This window comes from Euprymna scolopes, chromosome 29 (genome assembly GCF_053919585.1).
Source record: "Euprymna scolopes isolate OS-2025 chromosome 29, ASM5391958v1, whole genome shotgun sequence".
Lineage (NCBI taxonomy): Eukaryota > Metazoa > Mollusca > Cephalopoda > Sepiida > Sepiolidae > Euprymna > Euprymna scolopes.
The window spans coordinates 37,836,261-37,860,668 of NC_136510.1; the positions used below are offsets into that span (position 1 = coordinate 37,836,261).

The window sequence follows — 24,408 nt, forward strand, 5'->3', positions numbered from 1 at the left end:
TGATACACCTAGTGAGTGAGTCAGTGGAGTCACTCGCCTTCGCCACAAAAATTCATAAGGATAAGAACTAAACAGATTCACCAAAATCCCGTCGATTGGTTTCGTTTGATTCAATCTTAGTTTTTGTTCACAAGATGCTTATTAGTCAACAAAATGGCAACTTGACAGCCATATTGATTTTTTGGTTATCCTGACGCTCCGCACTCCTTTGTTTACCTCGGAAGTGACGTCACACAAATCTTATAATACGGACGGCTACAATTGTAAAAATAATTTGTTTTATTTTTCTTTTATTTTGAGCATTTGTTTTAGTTTTTAATTACTAACACAGCGGAGAATTTAACTTTTTTTTCTCCCATTTATTATTTTGAGCGAAGAATTTATTTTATTTTCATTTTGAGCTCTTTTTCCGATCCGGCGTTACCTTTTATAGGTACTCCCTGCAGTCCTGCACTTTACGACCCGAGCTACTTTTTAACGCTATTATTTAGAAACCTATTATTTAACATGGGGAAGGGAGAGTGTATTGTAACTATTCTGTACTTTCACCTAACAATTTAATTTAAAAAAAAAAAAGGTAAATATGAAGAATTACTCCATCCTCGAAAATTGCTTTAAAATTACCACTCTTAAAGGTAAAAAAAGGAGCTCAAAATGAAAGAAAAATAAAACAAATTATTTTTACAATTGTAGCCATCCGTATTATAAGATTTGTGTGACGTCACTTCCGAGGTAAACAAAGGAGTGCGGAGCGTCAGGATAACTGATTTTTTTTATTCATTGAATATTTACACAATTTAATCGTGCATTTCTCGAATTTCGATGGATAAATTAAATTAACTTTTGACACGAAACGAATCCTCATGTTTAAGATAAGAAACATTTTGAATGCCTTATTTTTCATAAATTATCCGCAAATCCTATGTAGCGACATTTTTTTTTATGTTGACTTGCCTCCCCACGAGGGCAGAGTTAGACACAAGGTCGGTTTTCATGTGGAGGGGGGCCAACTTCCCCAAAAGGGGCACTCTCACTCTGGTTAGTAACAAAAATAAAAAGAACACATATTTGAAAAAAAAAAAAAAGAAGCAAATAAACGTGTTAAAGATTAAAACTTGTGCGAAAATAAACATTTATCTGAAAAACAAAACGTTTACGAATGGCGACAAATATTCTTATTTTTATATTTACAAAGCGATATTTTGTATCACAGTTGTGCGAAATTGAAATGACACAAACAAGAAATTGTGGAACGTTTTTCGTTGGGGACGCAAATCGGCAGCCACCGTCACTGAGCAATGATTCAAAACTTCGACTATCCGTCTTTGCCAACCCATTCTGACTTCCGCTTTCTGATGAGTCGAAGATCGCATGCTTTATCACAACGTATTAAAAACTATTCTGAAAAAAACAAAAAAAAACATTTTAAAGTACAATAAGCAAAAATAATATCACTCTGAAAGAAAAAGACCTATAAAATATATTTATATATTGTATTATTCTATTAAATATATTGGATCAAGTAAAGCAGGCGACGCCGCCTGGCGGTGACAAGCGCACATTTCATAACACCGGTGATTTGACCTTGACATTGGCACAAGCACACAGCGTCGGTTTTTTTGTAAACACGTTAAATAGCAAACATGCTCGAATATTCGCCAGCAATTTTTTTTTTTTTTTTTTAAATATATTTACAAAACTTTGGAAGATTTAAAAGAAAAAATATATATTTACAAAAGATTTTTTAAAAGTAAGTAACAAAACGAATGTATTTAAATAAAAGATATTTAAATTTAAATAAAGTGATTTCTTTAGTAAAACAGTGAGAAAAACAAATTTCCTGTAAAGTTTGTTTGAAAATTACATGCAATTACAATGCTACACAATGGAGTGTGTAAATATTGCCACTGGACCATATGTAAAAAGTCCAGTTCACAGCCAATTCTAGAAACAGAAAGAACAGTTGTAAATAAGTCATACACCATCAACCCTGACTATGCAATTCCTACAAAGCATAGAAAACATACCAACAAACGAAGCTATTAAACTTGTATAGGATGAAGAGAAAGAACCAACTTTAGTAGAAGTGTTAGTATCCCCAATGAAATGGGTTAAATATAACTAAGAGTGAAATGATAACAAAATACCAAGGTCTTATGTACGACATGAAAAGAAACTAGAATCTTAGAAATATCTTCATCATTCCGGTAATTATAAGAGCAATTGGAGTCATGAAAAAGAATTTCAAAACTACCTTGCAAAGAAACCCAGTGAACCAAGTGCAAGAGAGATAAAAGAAAACTACACCATAAAAATTAACAGCACTTCATAGTCATTATAACAGTTACTTCACCTGACTATTGAGGGATGAAGAAGCCACACCAGCATGGCTTTCAAAAGGTAATACAAACCTTATACCCAAAACAAGTGAAACACAACACCTCTCCTCTGGCAGATACCTGAATAAAGAACAAGCAAGGTGAAGGAGAATGTGTTTAGGCACCAAGGATTAGTTTTTGACCATCTTTGAAATTTGTAGGAATGTAGTATTTCAGAGGAGGGGGGGAGATATTTTCTGCCTTTTGTTATTTATATCCAATTTATTACTATTTGTACGTGTGCTCCATTATTATTATTATTATTATTATTATTAATCGGGTGTCTTTTATTATTACGTCTATGTATATATGTCTATTGTATGTGGTGCACAGCTGTAATCGTCTGTCTATTTATGTTTATGTATGTAGTCGTGTCACCTCTGTGCAGTATATATGTCTTATTTTGGTCTTCTCTTTAGGAATGTGATTCTTCCTGTCACTGGTCGATGCTGGAAAAGAACATCTAATGAAAACATAACGCTGATTTTCTGGCATGGATTCTTTATTTGTCTATAAGTGAATGGGTTGGGGGCATCGCATTGTTAACTCAAGCTTTCTTGCGTTTTCTTCGACACATTTTTGCATCTCCTTTGATATGTCCGTATCATTCAAAATCGGAAGGCAATCACCTTTGTATGCGAACAAAAAGAAATTTTTCTCTCTTTCTTTTTCATGCTCCCTCTTTTTCTTTCTTTCCATGTTTCCTTTCACATAGACTGAATGAATTTCAGGTGTCACTGCTGACTCTGGCTACTGTGTTTGACATATGTCAACCGTAACCCTTCAAACTCTTTGCATGAACCAACCTGCCAGCAAAATCACAATTTACAACATGCTGGCGTAACCCAAGATAGATTATATATGAGAAAGAGGTAGAGGAACCTAACCTATTTGTTGTCTGAAAGGTTGAGCTTCAAAACGATACCAATATCGTGAAAATCCGTTGACTGTCGAAAGTTTTAGGCATACATACATACATACATTTAAACAGACAGGTGAGATTTATATTTTAGATTTATCCAGTAATCAAGAAGACCATGACTGTACATATAAAAATATAGCAACACTAATGGAGCTGTTTAAATCCCTAACATCCAGATCGGAAGAGGAATCTTCCAGTCTTTTACTTTTATGCCTGGTGATAGATTCATGAAGCAAACTACTCAATAAAAACCAGTGTCTGCAAACGTTTTTATTACTCAAGGGAATCACCACTAATCAAGGCCCGAAAGCCACTTGAAGATAACAGCATAGTAATTGTTAGTGGTGGAAATTGGTTATAATTTGATTATTTAAGGGGACTGCTCAACAAGAACTTGTTTACGTTGGACTTGAAGACGACCATATTGAAGTCAGCTGAAAAGCAGGCCAGCAGAACAGTTTCACAGGCAGACAATTCTAGGAAAGAAGCTTTGTTCATGGAATCTACGTTTCCAGAGATGCCAATAAGACCCGAAGAAATGAGTCAAAAACATGCTCTTCAAGAACGACTTCAAGCTGTATGCCAACTCAGACGCTGACTTGAGTCGACTCTTACAGGTTGTACATAAGTTCTCCGGAGATACTGGAATAAAGTTTAGTTCGGACAAATGTTCTTCATCAGAGCAGGGAAGAAGGTTCAAATGAAAAACATACAGCTTGATAAAGATGCTGAGTATCATCATTTCAGATGCTGACATGAATTGGATGGCTTTAAGAAATTTACTTCCAACTTAACCGATCTCTGCCCATGTCTTTATTCATCCTTCTTTCCCCTTGAGTCCAAAAAAAGGGAGAGTGGAAGCCTTTCGCAAAAATTTAGACCCTTCTAATAAATATTCCCCAACTTTCAATTGTCTTGGAACATTTTAAAGAAATTTGGAACGACATAATATGGAGACCAGCTGCCACTTGAATGGTATTAGGTTGGCACAAAAATAATGTCGTTTTTGACGTATGTGTGTATATATATATATATCCCTAGATGTAAAAGATCTTTCTACTCCAGTAGTTTCTTCCCCAGAATCGCTAGACTCTGGAATTCCATTCCAGGTTCCTGCTTCCCTAACTGTACTGACATGCAGAAGTTCAAGTGTAACGTAAACCGACATCTTGCTGCCCAAATCCCAACATAGTGCCCCAGTAGTTGCTGCCCCTGATAGTAGCCCCCTACACCAAAGTGGCAATGTGCCTTGTTTGGGGTGAAAATGTGATTAAAAAAAAAAATTTAAAAAAAAAAAAACACTCTGATAGCTTTGGGGCCGAGTGAAAAACCTTGGTTGAATTTCTGATTACATTTATATTCATCAGATATAACCATAGAATCTATTATCATACTGTTGCTTATGGCAATCACATGAATGCACATCACATGTACAACTTGTATCTTTAGCACTTCTATATGAATAAAACAGTAGATGTATGTTTAGGGTTTAAAATGTTTTTAGGGCACAACCTAAGAAAATAAATAATTCAATACAAGCTTCTGAAATGACAAATGCAACAACTTCATAAAAGGTAACACAGCAAAGGTTTATTAAGGAGAATGTGATATGTTCCTTTGTCAAAAGCGGGACTCCAGCTACCAGGCAGGTGCTATCGTGGTAGTTACTCAAGTGGAATCGTCGATACCGTTAGACATAACATCGAGGTGGAGAGAGAAAAGAAAAGGAGGCCCATTCAGTTTGGTGTCTCTCTCAGTAAGGACGAGTTGTTCTTCTTCAAACCGGATGCTGGCTGATTTCCTTTGGGGATAGGAAGTATCAATGCGCCGTACCCCTGATTGGTCAGTATGTGGCCAAATAACACAGGGGAGAGGCATTGATTCGAGGAAGAAAAAGGTTCCATTTGTTTCCGCTACATATGTGTTTCTGTGTGTAAATATTTAATGGAAAAACTCTTAAACTTGCCAACATATTTTTACTTATTTCTGTGCATGCCCAAATTCAATTCATTTCTTCAAGTCGTTTATTATTAAATCTTTCTTACCTGTTTCTTGGTACTCTGTTCCGTCTGCCTGCTTCCCACCAGACTACAACTTGGATGTCTTCAAGTCCAACGTTAACAAATTCCTAATGAACCGCCCCCTTAAGTAAACACTTCATCAAATCTCCACACTAACATAATGTACTTGCAATAACCCTTATCCCTGAGTGGCTTCCGGGCCTTGATAAGTGGTGATCACTGTGTAAAATAAAAAAAAAGAAGCTATATCGGTAGGAGACGTGATTGGAGTGTTAAACATATTGATTTCGATTCTAGCTAATGGCACTCAAGTAATTTTTTAAAGTTTTGAAATCACTACTATATATTAGATATATTATCACTAAATCACTACTATATATTAGATATATATATATATATATATTATATATTAGATTATATAAGATTCAATAGAGAATTGGCTGTGTAATAATAAATACAAAATCTGCATAAGTTAAAATATATTTGTTATATACTTATTAATCAATACTACTTTATTGTTATTAACTAAGTAAACTAACTTGGGCTAATTTTAAAGAAATTGTAGATAAACTTGTGAACTTAGATGTTTTTTTCCTGTCTATGAACCTTAAATTTTGTAAAGTATTGGGAAATATATCGATTATATTGTTACCGGGCCTTGATCAGTTTGATGCTGATTGACTGTACAACTAAAACAAGTGGACAAAAACAACAAATGGCAAAGAAGAGAGGACAACAGTTGTAAAAGAAATGCTGCAACTATATAGTGAAATAGATACAAGAGGAAAATGGTAGGCAAACTGGTGAAAGTCGTTCGATGAAAATTCTGGAAGCAGAAAAGATTGGAGAAATAGTGTATCTAGACAGCAGTAGAGACATGATAGACAGAAATGCAGGGTGTTGGATGACTGGAAAGGCTGAAGATGTGAAGACTAGATCCTGGAGACCATGCAGTGATGCCACACAGAGATTGATGTGGACGTCCTTGATGTGATGAAATGTCTCAGGTAGGTTCAGTCCATGTGGACATGGCTATGGGCTGGGTCATCAGGAACAGAGTTGTAGGAATGGAAGTGGGGAATCTGAATTCTGGACAGCATGGAATGACGTCATATGGAGATGGATGTGAGCATTCCGGAGGTGTGATGAGGTACTCCAGGATGATCCGGTCTGTGTAGACATGGTCAAAGGTTGGACAGAAAGGAACAGAGTTTGCAGAAATGGAAACTGGATCCTTGGACCAGGCGTGAATGATCACTAGAATAGAGAGAGCTGCAGAAATTCGAAGCTACAGGAGTGAGTTGGAGTCGGAGCAGAAAGTGGATGAGAGAGATGGAGTCAGGTGGATGAAGCAGGCACAAGTCGTGGAAGATTGAACTGCATTCTAATAGTTTGAGAGCTGCCCAGTTTGTGTTGCTGCTATTGATGGTGTCTTCTACTTCCTGGGCTCAATGACTGCTAATGCAGTTGGAGTGGGGGGGGGCTTCTAATCTTCTGACTGACTACCTTTTTTCATTGGGCTTTGCTTTGAGATGAAAAGTTACTACAGCTGACGTGCCTGGGTCACAATTATAATTAATTTGTTGTGACCAAAATTATCTGAGAAATTGCCTGACAGGTTTAGTATTAAAAGAAAGCCACTTTGAAAATCTTAAAGCACTTGAAGTGCAAATAATGTGAGTCTCCTACACAGCTCACAAAGATACATATCAGTCAAGTTCACCATGTAGTTGTTCCCCTTTGATAGTATCCGAGAGCATTGAAAATTCACCAAATTTTACAAAAATATGTTTTGAAATGTTTTAGTTTAGTTAGTTCTTAAAGATCAAACAGCTTCCACCTGGGGTTAACGCTTGATTATTTGATTATCAGTTCAGCTTGATCTTCAAGGGATTGTTTTAGATTTTGTTTGATTAAACCAGTTTCCCTTGTTGTTTTCAAGTCAGTTTTGAGGTTCTTGTATTTCGTAATTTTTCAAACTTTGCTTCATTCAAGCTATAGTATGTTCTAAACTTAAAGCTATTAGAAAATGTAAACCAACAAAAGATATTGTTTCTATTTTTGCAGAATTCAATTAGAGAACGCAGATCACATTTTACATATCATTTCAAGTTAAATTTTAGTTTTCAAACTTTAGAAATTTGGTAAAAGCGATCACATTACAGGTTGGAATGATAAAATTGTCACCCTAGAAAAGACATGATTCCATTTCCATTTGATGAAAACCGGTTTTCTTTTTTTTTTTTTGTTGCAGGCAATCTACTAGTTGGCCAGTTACGTACAAATCCCAAGAGCGATAGGAGTCTTCTATCATGTCTAAAAGTGACAACAAGTGAGATTGGAGATGTGCTGCTATACAACTCGTGCTCTCTACTGCTCCAAGTTGTGGCAACAGGACCATTGCCAGCACCCTCAAAATGCAAATCTGAACGGTTCAACACTTGAGGGCACAGCTCAATGCATCGGACAACCAACGGTTTTTTTATTGTCATTTCAAGTGAGGGCCACATCATGCCACCTCACATCTTCGAAGTCAGCTTAAAAGTCAACACCAAAGTGTACTTGGATGTGCTGAAGAGTGTGGTGATCCTCTGGTGCAATCAGATGGCCACTGGCAGATACTGGGTGTGGCAGCAGGACTTGGTACCAGCCCATGTCCAAAAAAAACTTAGGCTTTGCTTCAGAAGGAGTGCTACGACTTTGTGCTCCTCTCTTTCCTCAAACTGAACCCGCTGGACTATTTTATAAGACCTCCCAGAACACCAAAGCTAGCCTGATCGCCACCATCTGCAAAGTATTCGCCAAGCTCCCATCGGCACATGTGGAAAAGACATGCTCTCAGTTCTGGACCTGTTTGAGGCTGAAGGCAGCTACATTGAATAGATGTCAGCTCTACTACATAATCAAGTCACCTGAATTTATTTTAAAACTTTTATTGAAAAAAATCAAGCTGTAATGTTTTCTTTAGAGGAACAAATTTATCGTTTCACCCTGTAGTGTATTGGTTGTGGCCACAATGGAGTTATTACCCTTCGATTGTATCTTAGAATATTGAGAATTCAGCAAGATTTCATGTCTATCCCAGAAAATGAAGAATATCTGGGATACTTTTTTTTTTTTATTACATTTTCACCCCAAACAAGGCAAATTGCCACTTTGATGTAGGGGGCTACTATCAAGGGCAACAACTACCGGGGTACTATGTAGGGATTTGGGCAGCAAGATGTCAGTTCATGTTACACTTGAACTTTTGCACGTCAGTACTGTTGGGGAAGTAGGGACCTGGAATGGAATTCCAAAGTCTAGCGGTTCTGGGGAAGAAACTATTGGAGTAGAAAGATCTTTTATATCTAGGGATCTCTACAGTGTGGGGGTGGGATTTAGCAGCCTGTCGGGTTTGTCGAGGGTGCTCACGTCATGGGGGCACAAGTGTTTGCAGTTCGTCAGAGCATTCACCACTAAAATACTTGTAGAAAAGGCAGAGGGATGCAACATTTCGTCGATGTGACAGAGGCTGAAGCTTAGATGCCAGTTCAGGGCCTATCAGGTTTGCGACTCTCTTTTGGACCCTGTCAAGGAGTGAGAGACTAGCAGCAGATGCACCAGCCCAAATGTGACAGCAATACTCCATACATGGGCGAATGGTGGCCTTGTAGAGGTACAAGATACTTTCAGGTGTTAGTAGTTTTCTAGCACGATAATCTATGTTTCTATCTTAAAAATAGAGAAAGAACTAATGCTTTTTTCTATTGTTTTGTATAAATTACATTGCCGTCTTTCATGAATGTCAAATGCAATAAATGTGTTAACCGTACTTTGATATCTTTTCATTTAATAATAGGCATGTTAAATGCATAAGCTATTTAACAATTGTAACATACTTGGTTTTTAATTTGCTTATTATTTGTTCTAATAATGATAGACACATTTGGAATATATGTTGTGAAATAAAATAACTTATATTCTAACATTCTGTTACAGTAGGAGGCATGTATATAATTTAATTTTACATTTCAAAGGAATATATAAAACTTGAAATCCGGATAAAATCGTAATTGTATCGGCTAAATCTTCGTTCCTGATGGCAAAATGAGAGAGAGAGAGAGAGAGAGAGAGAGAGAGAGAGAGAGAGAGAGATACAGAGAAACATGAATACATATAATCAAAGAAAGAATAGAGAAAAACATAACTCACACCTAGTAACAAGTTTGTTGAGTTCAACTTAGAGCTTTCGATTTTATAAACCTCTGTCAAACTCAGTCAGGATCAAATCTGATGACACACTAAATGTGTAGGAGACTCACATGTCTCCATGCTTTGATAACACCTTCTCGATTCTGTATCTCCTTATGGGAACCATAACCATCAGGCACCAGATCTCACATTGTCACAAACTAAGTTAACAATTGTTTTCAATTACCATTACTTACTGATGCTGATGTGATACTAACGTGAAAAAAGTATGGATTCCTTATAGTAAAACATGCTCTGTCCTATATTCCACCATATGTAGTTAAACTTAATGTAGTTTCAAGCAGATAAAACTTGGTTACCTGTTGAGCTGATAGACAATCAAGTTTACATAAGAGAAAACGACAAATTTTAAACTGCAGGGAAGATGGCACATTTATAATTATGCCTTCTTAGCAAGAAATAAGGAAAAAAAATAACCAAGAACATTAATTTGAGAAAGTTAATTTAAATATATTTGATTTCTGGAAAAAATTATATATAACAGGCTGAGCAGGACTCATTTCTCATTGAATACCATTTTATGATGATATAGTTATTAATCAAATATAATGATGCAAATTAAGGGAATACATTAGTTTTTAAAGCAGAAAAATCAAATGTAGAATAATAACAAATTAAATCGTAACCATCGAAAATAGTCCATTGTATGTAACACTGAATTAGTAAAGAAGCCGAGAACAATTTTCCTCGCCACAATTAACCATTTAAATATGTTATAGTATATGTTATAGCATATGTTATAGTATACGTTATAGTATATGTTATAGTATACGTTTTAAATATGTTATAGTATACGTTTCTTATGGTCTCTTGGTTTTACTAGATTTCAAGACAAGAACTGACCTTGTCTGGTGAAATATCCAGCTTTTTGCTGTTACTTGAAGTAACATCACTTGGAGAATGTGCCCCATTCCTTGTAAAAGCCAATATTGGCTAGCCATACTGAGAGGGTATTACTTGGGCTGTGAATCTTATGTGATTTTGAATATTTGGTCAGGGTTTACTTGTAAGGAAAAGTATCCTCATGCTAGGTTGTCCTGACGAAAGACACTCAAGGATAGTGTTTTGTGAGCATTCATGTTATCTTCACACGTAATTGCATATAGATTAGATTTCTGTGAAAATACAGATCCATCAATGATACAAGAACACCAGCACGTCTAGGAACATCAGGCCGTCCAGTGTTGTACATCTGTGATATCTTTCTTTTTATAACTATTAGTTAATTAGGTACAACTATGCACTGTTGAACTACATAAACAAACAGAATAATAAAACTTAAAGAACAAGATTTTATGGTAACAATGGATTTTCTTTTTAATAATAATAATAATAATAATAATAATGAGTCTTCTGTAAAACTGCAGATCCACAAAAATACAATATTCCTCTCCTGTGTGTATTCGAGCTGATACTGTTTTCTTTGTTATTATCATTGTCATGTGCACGCTACTATAATCCCCAACAAAGGCTAAGTGTGATTCAGTTCCCGTCAGCAGAGTTATAAACAGCACATCCAGAAGCATCAAGTCATCCAGTGTTGATACCTGTGATACCATCTTTCCTTTTATAACCATATAGTTATTAATTAGGTACAACTATGTGGCATAATCATGCTGACATACTGGTTCCCGCTAGATCAATGAAGTTAAGCAACATTGAACCTGGTTAGTGCTAAATGGGTGACCATTTGGGACTTCCAAGTGCTGTATGTGCTCTCCGCTTGTTTCAGCATTGTTTCCAGTTGTCCTGGACTTCTCCTTGCCACTGGACTCAAGCAGTGCCGATTCAAGAGAGGTGTGGTTGGAGATTGTGCAACCCTTGCCTCACAATTACATGCATAGCTGTCCCTACAGGGGGTATCCTTTATCTTTCAAGACTGAATGGAGGCATCGACAACTATGCATATTGAGTAACTGCATTAGTCTTCCAAACAGAATAATAAAATTTAGAGAACAATATCTTATGATCACAATGGATTTTGTTTCTAGTATTTGGTTAGGGCTTACTTCTAATTAATAATTTGTCACTCAAAAACTGATGCCTGATTCATGCATGATGGTCCATAAGCAGTTTGAAGCATTAGATACGTTTCTTTTGTTTTCCAAGTTTAAAACAGTATTTTATTGCATATCGTTCTTCTTAAGTGTCCTTAAGTCCAGTTTGGATTTTTGGAAATTCACAAGTTGTGACAATCAGGTATTAGTAGAGTGTATTCCAATTCCTGCTGTAGCTGTTCATTTGAACCTGTAATCATAAAAATTAGTCATCTTATAAAATGTAAAGCAATAACATACTGGATTTTCAAGGCTCGATCACTATTGTAAATTCCTCAACGAAAAAAGTCCGGAAACTTATTTAAAATTAATATGTATATTAATCTACACGCAAACACACAGAATTCCTGACAAACCTCTATACAGAGATATCAAGGACACTGGCAAATAATGTCTTGTAGGCGTTTAAGTTCTTTTCGGTATGTAGTCATATATGGGTCTTCAGAATAAAATTCAACAAAATTACAGGTGCACAAACAAAACAAGAATATTTCTCTCTTGTTTTATTAAATCCTTCTTTACATCCCAAATGTTGAGTTAGTAAAACAAAGTCATTTTCCTCTCACGTATTGCTCAGGTAACTGGTTAATAGTATACAGTCTTTCTTGGTCTTACCAGATTCCAGGACAAGAATTCACTGAGTCTGGTGGAGTAGCCAACTTAGTGCTGTTACTATATACACCATTCCTTGTATAAAACAATGTGGTGTAGTCATACTGAGGGGATCTTTTTGGGTCCAGGAATACTATGTTATTTTGAATATTTAATCAGAGCTTACTTGTAGTGGAAAGTATCCTCATGTCAAAACATTTGTACATAGACCATAGGCACTAGAGGATAGTGTCTTGTAGGCATTCATGTTCTTTCCACTATGTAGTCGCATGTGGATTCTTTTCATTATATATTTAGGTCTTATGATAAGAATTTTGCAAAAATACACAAACAATAAAAGAATATTTTTCTGTTTTATTTTCCTTCAGTTGAAATTCTCAGAAATCAAGGAGCCCTGTACGTAGGGCTAACACTTGAACTCTATATAAGATACATAGATATTTCAAAAGTTCCATTAAAATGTTTTATTTAGCAAACACAATTGGCTCTATTAAAGTCATAGTCATTTGGAATCAATAATGAGCACAAATTATCTTAGGTTTGTTCCACATTAAAACGTATGACTTCATGACCCAATACCTTCTATAGTTTCCACTGGATAGATAAAAGTTACACATTGAGCTTGTAGACAATCAGATATTACAAAAGAGATACTAGCGAGTTTAAAAGAAACTGGCATATGTATTTCTTCCAGAGACCATGTTGTCTTTAAATCATTCTTAAGGTCCTGAGATTTTATTTTTTTGTGTTTGACTCTATTAATAGAGCCACAATTATCTGGAATGGTGACATAAATAATGAGAGCAGTTTTCTGTGGTTTGTCCCTTATTACAATGTATGACATCATGGCCTAATCTTTTCTGTTGTTCCTACTGGATAGATAGCAGTTTACACGTTGAGCTGGTTGACAGCTATTACAAAACAGACACCGATAAGTTATAAACATCAGAATAGCATCCAGCATAATATGTATTTCTTTTAGAGACAATGTCGTTTTTAAATCATTCTAATATTTTTTCACATTTTGCTCTATAAAGGCCATAGTCATTTGGAATCGTGACATCAATAATGATCACAGTTTTCTTGGGTTTGTTCTATATTACAATGTATGACTTCATGGCTTTGTCTTTTTGTATGTATTTGCATATGCGTTTTTAATGTGAAATTCTTAGAAAATGAAGATCCACATATTTCACAAGAGTATGGTTTTTCTCCAGTGTGTGTTCTCATATGATTCTTTAACGTTGTATTGTGTGAGCATGAAAACTTGCAAATTTTGCAAGAATATGGTTTCTCTTTGGTGTGAGTTCGCATGTGATCCTTTAAGTTGGAATTCTGAGAAAATGCCGACCCACAAAAGATGCAAGTGTAAGGTTTTTCTCCGGTGTGTATCCGGATGTGCGTCTTCAAAGCGGAACTAACCGAAAAAGTTGATCCGCAGACGACACACGAATATGGCCTTTCATGCGTGTGCCGTTTCATATGTGTCTTCAGATATGAGGCCTGCGAGAATGCAGATCCACAGATGTGGCAAATGTAAGGTTTTTCTCCAGTGTGAATCCGGAGATGGTTCCGTAATGAGAATCGCTGCGTAAAGGCCGATCCGCAGACGGTGCAGCTGAACGGCCGCTCCCCCGTGTGAATCCGCATGTGACTCTTCAGGTTTGAGTTTCGTGAGAACGCGGATCCGCACACCTTGCAGATGCACCGCTTCTCCCCCGTGTGGATCCGCATGTGCTTGCGTAGGTTGGAATTTTCCGAAAACGCAAACCGACAGATCTCACAGGAATATGGTCTCTCGCCCGAGTGCGTTCTCATGTGCTTCTTTAATCCAGAATTCTCGGAAAATGCCGATCCACAAACATCGCAAGGATACGGTTTCTCCCCGGTGTGTGTTCGGATGTGGGTTTTCAACGCAGAACTCTGCGAGAATCCAGAGCCACAAACTTCACAAGAATATGGCTTATCTCCCCCTTTTTTTATTTTCTTATTTTGTCCTAGTTGGAGATGGGGCACCAGACCAGATGCCAATTGTTCACCTGCTATCTCATACATTCCAACCAAAAGATATTGTTCTTAAGATTCTAACTGTCCCTTATAGTGCAAATCTTATTATCTCTCTTGCATTTGGTTCACTGTGTATATTCGCCAGGTAGTTTTTTAAATGCCAGACATTCACCCACTATCTCATACATTACAACCAAGAGATATCGTTTTTAATACTCTACATCTGCTTTTAAGTGCAATTGTGTCTTTCTTGCACTTGGTTCAGTGGATATATATATATATTTGCCAGATAGTTTTTTAAATTCTCCTGTGTATATTTTCATGTGTTTTTTTTCAATGTGAATCATCCAAAAATGTAAATTCACAAACTTTACAAATATACAGTTTCCCTTCTTTCTCTGCATGTGTTGTCGAAGAGGATTTCTGAGACATTGATTGTTCGTACTCTTCACAGAGCAATGATGTTTCTTCTCTAGGTCTTTGCATGTCTTCTTAAGCAAGACTACTTTGAAAATACCGATCAATTTCCTTTACAGAAAAACGAGTAAGCAATTATCAAAAACTCAAACTTTGTCAGATTTGAGAATGATCCTTTTCATGATTGTCTAAATCTGTAAATTAAAAAAAAAAGAAACAAAATGTGAACACAAATATTAAGATTTCATATTATTTATTTTCAATAAAGTAAATCATTTCATTCTGGTTTGATGATAACAAAATATGTTGATATGTGTATTCACTTTTGTTTTTGCAGAGTATTATCCTCATCTTCATAGTTGTTTCATCACATTTCAGCCAACTCATCCTCTGGCCTTCTTCAGGTAGTTAGCCATGGCGGGATAGGAATACTGAGTTTTGTAACTGAATCCCCAGTGATTACTGGCCAAAACATGGTGAGACAACAACAACTATGGAAGGCAGTAATCACTGGCGATACAGTTACAAGACTCAGCATTCCTATCTTGTTGCGGTTAAACAGGATGAGTTGGCCAAAACATGATAAAACAACAACTATGAAGATAAGGATAACAGTTTGCAAAAAAATGAATACACAAATTATGAAACCTCAAAGAATTCCAAACAGTCCTTAACTTAGAGACTATCATTCTTATATTGGAAATATAAATGATAACATCCACGAGAAAAGAGAAACATGAGTCAAATTTCAAGTCTCACATATTTCTAAGTTAAATGTACAAATATCATTCCACGGACTTATTAGCATATGAGACCAATCCAATTTGTCATTGGTTATAGTTGATCCTCTAAATACCTGCTTTCTTTTGTTTTCTTTCATTTGTGCTATTATTAATTTTATTATCTACTAATTTGGAAAGAAATTGGCAACTCATTTTTCAATACAAGAAATGGCTCAGCATTTTTTTTTTTTTTCAAATTTCAATTTCAGTAGAGCATGATCCCCATAAACAGTATATTACAGGGTTCGTACAGACTTGAAAATTCCTTGAATTTTGACTTGAAAAAGTCTTTCTAATATTACTTTGAAAAATCCTTGAAAATGTCTTGAAAAGGCTTTGAAAATCATATTTGCCAGAGAGTTCAGTCTGCGCAAGGAAAGTTTGTATTAGAATAGAAGGTCATTTTTATTTCTCACGTTTTTGGGGGGGAGGGGGAAGAATAAAATCTTCTCCTTATTTTGCTCTTTTAAAATTTAATTCTTTGGGGGCAGGAGCTGTGGCGGCCACTATAAATAAAAAAGACTCCCTTTTATTAGCTATGGCAACATTTATTTGTTGAATATTTCATTTTTGATTCACTTTTTCGAATTGCTGTGGACTGTAAAACACATCCCAAATTTTGTTTTAAAAAACTTAAATTTTGTCCGGAGAAGGCCTTGAAAAACTTAAAAAAAGCCTTGCGGTGAAAATCTGTATGAACCCTGTATTAGCGAAACATCTTGGCATACGACTTTACTCAAGATTACCCAGTCCTCGTATTTTTCCATAATATTTTGTTAAATATGGAAATACTTTGAAAAGTATTTAATTATTATTTTAATTATTTTTTTTAAGGTTTGTTTTACAATACACAGAGATTCGAAAAAAATGGTAAAAAAATAAAATATACAAGTAAATGTTAACATTGGCTACAAAAGTTACTTTGCAACCTACCTGGATCATTTATTGGTGTTTTAAAGTAGTTTTAAACGCTCTTTATATCATCTCAAATATTAACTTTTTATGAGTTATAAGAATTCAAGATGGCGAAAAATGCTCACCCCCCTCTTCTTCTTTGTGAGGAAGGAGTGAGGAGCCTCGTTTTCAGATTTGTTTTTGCACGCATTTTTTGGAGACTGACCAGTGCAAAAATAGAAAATACAATACTCGATAGAATGGAAAAGTGGTCAAAAACAAAGATATATTTAAAATAGAAAATAAAATGAAACACTCGTTCCCTGTAAGTTTCTTTTTGGGTGAGGGGAGGGGGTTAATGACAGATCCCTCTCTTTTCCTATGCATATATATATTTTTAAGGATAGGCATCTCAGAAAACTGATTTTTAAAAAAATATGTCGTTTTAAGCAAAAACAATATTACATACTTAATTGTAATATTGAAAACAGTAATATATAAAAAAAAGTTACGAAAATTCATTGAGTAGAACAACTATTATGTTCTTAGTAAAAAAAAAAAGGAAAAAAAAAGTCTATTGCTATGAGGCTAAAATGTTGGTTGCCATTATGATGTAATCTAAAATTTGCTTTCTGGGCTATGTCTCTTGTGCATGAACTCTTCACTATCTATCTTATAAAATCTTAGAAAAATACAATTTTACTCAATTTTCCGTAAAAATTACTTTTAATTATAAATATCGGTACTTCTACAGTTTATTGCCGAAAATGGAGATGCCATTTGGGGGGGGGCACCTGTCGTTAAAATCAGAAGGAGAAATCAGTATTTTAAACTATGACCGAAGTAGGAAATAAATGACAAAAAAATTTACAAAATTGTTTTATTAAAATTATATTTTCTTATACAGACTTTTAAATAAATGTCTTTGAAAGACTCTTTACAATTATATTTTGATACATTTTTTATACAATAAATGTTTTGGTTTTCAAATGGCGCTCGCCCAGTTTAAACAATTATGTGTCATTTTCATTTTCTGTTTGTAAAACAAAATAATACATTTCTACAAAGATTTAAATAAAAAAATAATGCGTTCAATATATTCCGTGACGATTATTTAATAAATTTTGAAAAGGGAGGGGTCAAAATCTTTATACATTTAAAATTTTAAAAGTCTGCGTGAGGAAATATAATTTTAATAAAACAATTTTGAAATAAAAACAACATTAGATTTTTGTAAAGTAAAATAGCTTCTTTTTTTTTTTTCAAACAAATAAATAATTTAAATGAAACATTTTTTTTAATTCAAGCGATTTTGAAGGGTCAACAACAAATTAATAATTTAAATGTTTGTCGACAAGAAGCGCCATCCGGCGACAGTTTAGTGAAATGCGCCCAGAAAAGATGGCCACCATCTTCATACTACACAAGTGCATTTTTTTGTTTCGTGTATATAAAAAATGTTAAAAGTTTGGTACTTCACGGGGAACATGGAACCAGCGTAAAGTGTTTTTATTTAATAATTGCTCCCTCAAAGCGTTTTCTTTCACTTTCTTCGACTATTTTTAATCATGCATGTTTTTATTTATTTTTTTTTTCTTTGGGTAAATTTGATTCATACTTTTATTTCGTGCTTGTTTTTTAGTTTATTTTTATTTCATTTTATTTTAATTTTATTATTTTCTACACTAAATATTATTTTGTTAAATTATTTTTTATATTTTCAAATAATGCTTTTGCCCCCCCTTTTTTGGCCTCAAATAGTACCTTCAAAAAGTTTTCATGATTAAAGAAACCAAAGAAAACCTTTTCCGCATGTGCTTTGAGGGAGTAATCATTAAATAAAAACACTGTTCCCCGTGAAGTACCAAATTTTCTAAATAAAATATTTGCTTGATTATTTTATAATACAAGAAGTGTTTTTTTTGTTTGTTTGTTTCGTAATAACACAAGAAATGTTAAACACTAATGTAATTTTTTTTTTTAAATATATGGTTTTATTTTTCTTGCCTTCCATTCAATTTTGTTGCATAATCAACCATATCCACTTCCGGTAGCTTGATTTTTTTCTTGGACATTACCTAAAAATATACAAATTTATTTTCTTTTGGAGGGGTGGGGGGCTCGTTTTAAAACTATATCTACCTCAGTATTTTCTTTAATTTTCTATTTTTGAGCGATTATCGAAACTCCTAAGACATGATTATCTCAAGTCGGACATTTTTTGTTCAAAAGTAACACTCAACATTACTTGTTTTGTTTTTATTTTTTTTAATGAAATAAACTCTTTAAAATAAGTTGAACCACGAAAAACTTTCGAAGTTAGGTAGAAAACGAACACTTAGAAAAATCAATTTAATCTTTTGAAAACAACAGTAAACAAGTAAAAATATTTAAAAAATATTATGGGATGTGTAGTCTCTTTTAATGACAATATGTTCTTCAAGAATGGTCATAAAATGTGTTTTTAATCGATATTTATTCAATAAGGGACCAGTTTTCCTGTCTAGCAAAAAGTGGGAGTTTTCTGTATAGCAGTTTTCCCCGACGAGTTTTTTGTAAATTCATTTTTTCCCCCCTTTTTGTTTTTTTGGTGCTTCTACACTTTATTGCCGAAATTGGAGACGTCATTTTATTTCACGCACAAATCCAGAGGAGAAATCATTATATTATAAACTATCACCAAAGCAACTGGAGAATGATTGCTTCCCGAAAGGGAAAGAATAAATTTACCTAAAATTAACATTTATCACTTCTGGAAACGTATTGCTTTCGGAAAGAATACATTAACCTAAAAGTAACATTTATTACTTCCAGAAACCTTTCAATAAATGTTTTTACAATTATATTTTGATTCCCAGTTAAAAAAAAAAAGTGCTAATGCAGAGAGTGATCCGCGCTATTTTTTAAATCGTATTTCCACGTTTAATTAAAGTTTTATATGTTTTTTAATTCAATTGTAAGGTTAAAGTACAGAATAGCCTATTCTGAGAATAGGTACAAAAACACCCTCCCCTCCCCGTGTTAAGAATGGCTTTTTAAATAATAACGTTATTATTTCAGCATGGATCACTCTCTGCATGAGTACCCCCCCCAAAAAAAAAACAATAAAAAAATAACCCACTTCCCCGTTAAAAAAATGGGAAAACAATAATTTAAATTAATTTGTTGTTGACCCTTCAAAGTTGCTTTAATTCAAAAAAATGTATAAAATTATTTATTTGTTAAAAAAAAACCCAAAAAACACACAAACAAAAAAAAAACTATTTTATAAAAATCCAATGTTGCTTTCATTACAAAATTGTTTTATTAAAATTATATTTTTTCACGCAAACTTTTCAATAAATGTTTTTCCAATTATATTTTGATAAATTTTTATACAATAAATGTTTTGGTTTTCAAATGGCGCTTGCCCAGTTTAAACCATTATCAATATGTCATTTCATTTTCTGCCTTTAATAAAAAAAAAAAAAAATGTTCCATGAAAATCTTTCCCGTTCTCATTAATTAAATCGAAACATTTCCAATTAAACAATTACGGATATATGTTCTCTTTCACTAAAAAAAAAAATTTTTTTTTCATAGTTCTTTCCGGAAGATAATTTTTTTTGTTATTTATTTCATGCTTCGGCCATAGTTTAATATAATGATTTGTCCCGTAAATTTGGACAGCAGGTGCGTGAAATAAAATGGCGTCTCCAATTTCATCAATAAAGTATAAGCACCATTTTTTTGTTGTTTTTTTTAAACAACTTTTTCGTACCTCAGTGGATTGTAATACAGACCCAAAAGTCTTTTCGGCTTTATATGCTTGATGGGAGGGGGTGTTTTCAACACTAACCTAACCACGGCTACCGAGAGTAAAGAAGGCCGATGCACATGACAGCGTGACGTCACTATCAGATTCACTTGTAGGGATATGATCTGGGCTATCAGCAGCAGTTTTGTCTAGTTTTTAGTTTGCTAACATGGTGTATTCTTGCGTTGTTACAAATTGCTAAGGAAAGTATCTAAAATGCCCCAAAGTACATATATTTTCTTTTTCTAAATTTTCTCAATTTGGATACGTGCCATTAGAAGGGAAAATTTTTTATTCCAACCAAATATAGTAAATTAAATTAATTTGTTGTTGACCCTTTTTTTTTCGGAAATGAAATGAGAATAAGTAATGTTATTTGTTAATAATTAAACGTGTATTCAATTAGAACTGTATTCACGTGCTTTCATAACGTTTGATAACATTGTTAATATAAATTAAAGTACTTTCATAACGTTTGATAACATTGCTAATATAAATTACAGAAACAATACTATTTATTGCTAATACAGCAAATATTATGTTGATATATTTAACTCTTTATTTTCTTATAAGGTAAAAAGTCTATCAGGAAAATTGAAAATTTAATTTTATTTTATTTTAGGTTTTAAAATTATAAACAAATAATTTTTATATGAGAATATTTGTCAAAATGTTTTTTTTTTAATAATAAATAAAACCTTTCATTGAGTATGTCCAAATATTTGAAAGTTCGGGTTTATTTTACTGTACACATAGATTCGAAAAAGTTGTCACAAAACAAATATAGAACAAATAAATGTTATCAAAGGCAAGATAAGTTACTTTTCTACCCAACTGGATTTGTTTTTAGTTTTTATATTTAATGTAACATGCTTATTCAGCTCGAAAAAACATACAGTGTTTACCGATGTATTGGAAAATTCAAAATAGCGGCCGACTCTCTCTCGGAGACGGTAAGTTTGGGAAAATGAGTTATAAATAAAAAACCAGTCAAAATACTGTTAAAAACCCACCGAATATATGTCAGCCTATGTCACGGTAACATATATTGAGCGAGTTTCTAACAGTATTTTGTCTGTTTTTTATTTATAACTCATTTTCCCAAACTTACCACCTCAAAGAGAGAGTCGGCTGCCATTTAAAATTTTCCAATACATCGAGCTAAATAAACATGTTACATTAAATATAAACATTAAAAATATATCCAGTTATGTAGAAAAGTAACTTATCTTGCCTTTGATAACATTTATTTATTCTATATTTGTTTTGTGACAACTTTTTCGAATCTATGTGTACAGTAAAACAAATCCGAAAGTTCTATATTTTTTTCTAAAGTCGGTTTGAAAATTATTCACCACACAGCTATTAATGAAATTAGCCGTGACTGAGCGTTATATATTAAAATTGTTTCTTTTTAGAATTATAAACAAATAATTTTTACATGAGAATATTTGTCAAAAATATATTTTTTTAATTTATTTACTTGCCTCCCCATGAGGGCACAGTTAGACACAAGGTCGGGTTTTAATGTGGGAAAATTTAGCTCCCCCAAAAGGGGCACTCTGGATAGGAACAAAAATAAAATAAAAATTGTCTCGGTCATGAAGGATTTCTCCTCCACTGACCGAGAACAGAAAAAATGAAGTGTAGCTTCAGAACAGATACTACACTGTGATTATTATTGTAAATGTTTGTTTACTATCTTTTCTTAGATTTTAGCAATAGTTTATATTATGGTATAAATGTTTTCTTTAATTATGTTTTTAGGTATGTGAACATCATTTTCGGCCTGAGGATGTAATAAAGGAGAAGTCAAAATTCGATGATAAAACACGCAAGATGAGAACATTAGTCCGAATAATCTCTAAAGTTCCAAAAAATAACATTCAACCCATGTGATTTTTCTCTAAATTAAATTTAAAAAATATATTTCTGCACTAGTAATTTTGGTGTTTGTATTGAAATTATTTGTTTGATTTCAATATTTTGTATTTTATCGTTTGTTTCCATTCTAAAAATTACTTATCGATGGTTTTCACTTTTAAAATTATTAATCATTGGTGTTTAATATGTTTTTAAATTCTTTGTTTCCTAACTTCATAATTCAGTTTTATTAATATTAAATTGATATTAATATTAAATTGTATATTGCTTTAAAATTACTTAATTTTACATAGATAATATTTATATTTTATATTGAATAAAGTTCAGTTTCAGTATTAATCGAACTGTGTTTCTTTTTCTTTTTAAAAATGTTTTATTGTTCTTTTTCAAATGGCCCTCATATAGTACTGACAGTCTGACAAATCTTACCTACATTGCCTGCAGACATTTTTCAGTTAACAGGCCTTCTTCTTACTTTCGGTGGCCGTCACCTAACCAAGTTTTGTATTCGTATGATTTAGTATCGTCTGCCTTTTTTGTTTGTTTCCCGCTGTCACACCGTTAGCCATTTCCGATCAATTCCATAAATTGTAACCCGAAACATTCAGATCGATATTAGTCCTCGCCTGTTGGAGCACCGACAATTTGAACAAATTCTACAAAATGTACATTTTAGAAGAGGGGGCGACGGTTTACGTTCTTCATTATTTTTTTTCTAAAAAAATAAAATAACACAAGTTAAAATTGAAAACAAATCGTTGTTATTTCTAATATTTGGCTCTCTCGTTAATATAGACACTCCTTGATAATTTCTGCAATATTTATTCATATTAGTAAATAATTACTTACCTCGAAATAGTTCGCTGTTTAAAAATAAATAATTGATCAATAAACTGAAAATATTTTCTTAAAACGCGAGTAGAAAACAAGAAAGAAGACAAAGACATTTCACACAACCGGTGTTCAAAAAGAATCAGTTCCTTGTGAAATAAATACAATTCAAATAGTAAGTTTTTCGATGTTTGGTAGTTTGAGATTAATCTTTTTTAGATTTATAGATCAGCCCCGATGGTTGACAATGTTCTCAGGTATATGGAAGCGGTTAGCTTGAAAAATAGCTGCTAAATTTTATCGACTAGTTTTGTGTTTTATCAGCGGCGGTGACAGGATAGATTCTGCAAATATTATTTTGTCTGATTTTGCAATTTTTAAAAATTTCATCTTGCAAATATTTTTTGGTGATAAATTTATTGTGTAGAATTTCCAAAACAGAAAAATGAGGGTACTTACCCAGTTTACAAATCAATTTCCGGCAACCTTGCGTCGGCGCATCTTCCGGCAGGTTACATAAGCAGCTGAGCAAACCTAGGTATTTAGTTCTCTCCCACTGCAAGAATTATGACACCAGAGTCGGAAAGTGGGATTGACAAGTCAGTATTCCCGGGGAAGGGTACTCTGATTTGCAAAAAAGTGCCTGGCCAGCCCTGTCGGCATTCCCTGATAAGGGCACCTAAGGCGATTGGCCATAAGTAACCCTTTCTCAAAGAGAGAAGGCAAAGTCTGGGAAGGTGGACCTCCTAGAACTGCACAGAATCAGTAGTACACCACAATCATCAGGGACAAGGTCATTTACAGGAACGGTATAATCTTAGGGGGCTAAGGATAAAAATCCCTAGCCGGCAGACGATTAATTCAAAACGCCTCCCTTCCACATCCTTTCATCATATTAAGAATGGCTTTCTATTTAGAATTTATATATTCTATTTAGAAGTTGCCAGAGGTTTTGTCGTAAACTGGATACATATTTTTTTTTTATTCCATGGAAAATAATACAAAATTAAAAAATTAGGCGAAAGGCCAACTCAAAAATTGAGGAGGAGGTATTTGGTCATCCTTGTCACTGCACCTTTTGTTGATCTATGCTAAGTCTAGCAAGAGTTCACATTCATCATAATAACGCAAACACACAGATGATCGTCCTACTTGAGATTCCTGCATGAAACTGTTTTTGTTTTGTTTTTGTTTTTTAATATTTTTTTTTATTAAATATAGGATAAAGGGGCAGCATTTTTCCATCTTCCAAAAATCCTTTAAAATTACCACTATTGAAGGCTTTCGGGGGTACTGAAAACGAAAATAACGGTTAAAATTCCAGGAAGTAAGTAGTTTCCAAGATTTGAAGAAATTATAGTTTCAAAAAGAGGGGGGGGGATCACTTTTCTGTTTTAATCTAATGCAAAATCAGCACCCACTACGGCTACCTTTTTTTTGTGTGGGGTGGAGGGTAGTAATTTTCTTTGGTGGAGGTTATTTCGTAAGTGTCGCCAACACAAAACCTGCCTTAAAAACTTGTTTTCTGTGGGTTTTCGGGTGTGCTGAAAACG

General features: G+C 33.8%; 1 protein-coding gene across 2 annotated transcripts; it reads right to left on the bottom strand.

The window, feature by feature from the left end:
- Nucleotides 1-1,101: 1,101 nt before the first annotated feature.
- Nucleotides 1,102-22,995, bottom strand: LOC145252598 (uncharacterized). 2 transcript variants are annotated; one of them, XR_013863626.1, is made up of 2 exons: nucleotides 22,874-22,978; nucleotides 1,102-1,401 (listed from the first exon to the last, which is right to left on the bottom strand). XR_013863626.1 is itself a non-coding variant. In XM_080112292.1 (2 exons), exon 2 carries the CDS (start codon nucleotides 14,297-14,299, stop codon nucleotides 13,307-13,309), a length of 993 nt encoding a protein of 330 aa, XP_079968418.1. In that variant the 5' UTR covers nucleotides 14,300-14,862; nucleotides 22,874-22,995; the 3' UTR covers nucleotides 12,105-13,306. The 2 variants fall into 2 exon arrangements, 1 of the variants encoding a protein (XP_079968418.1); XM_080112292.1 differs by lacking the exon at nucleotides 1,102-1,401 and adding an exon at nucleotides 12,105-14,862 and having other exon boundaries at nucleotides 22,874-22,995.
- Between the last annotated feature and the right edge of the window lie 1,413 nt (nucleotides 22,996-24,408).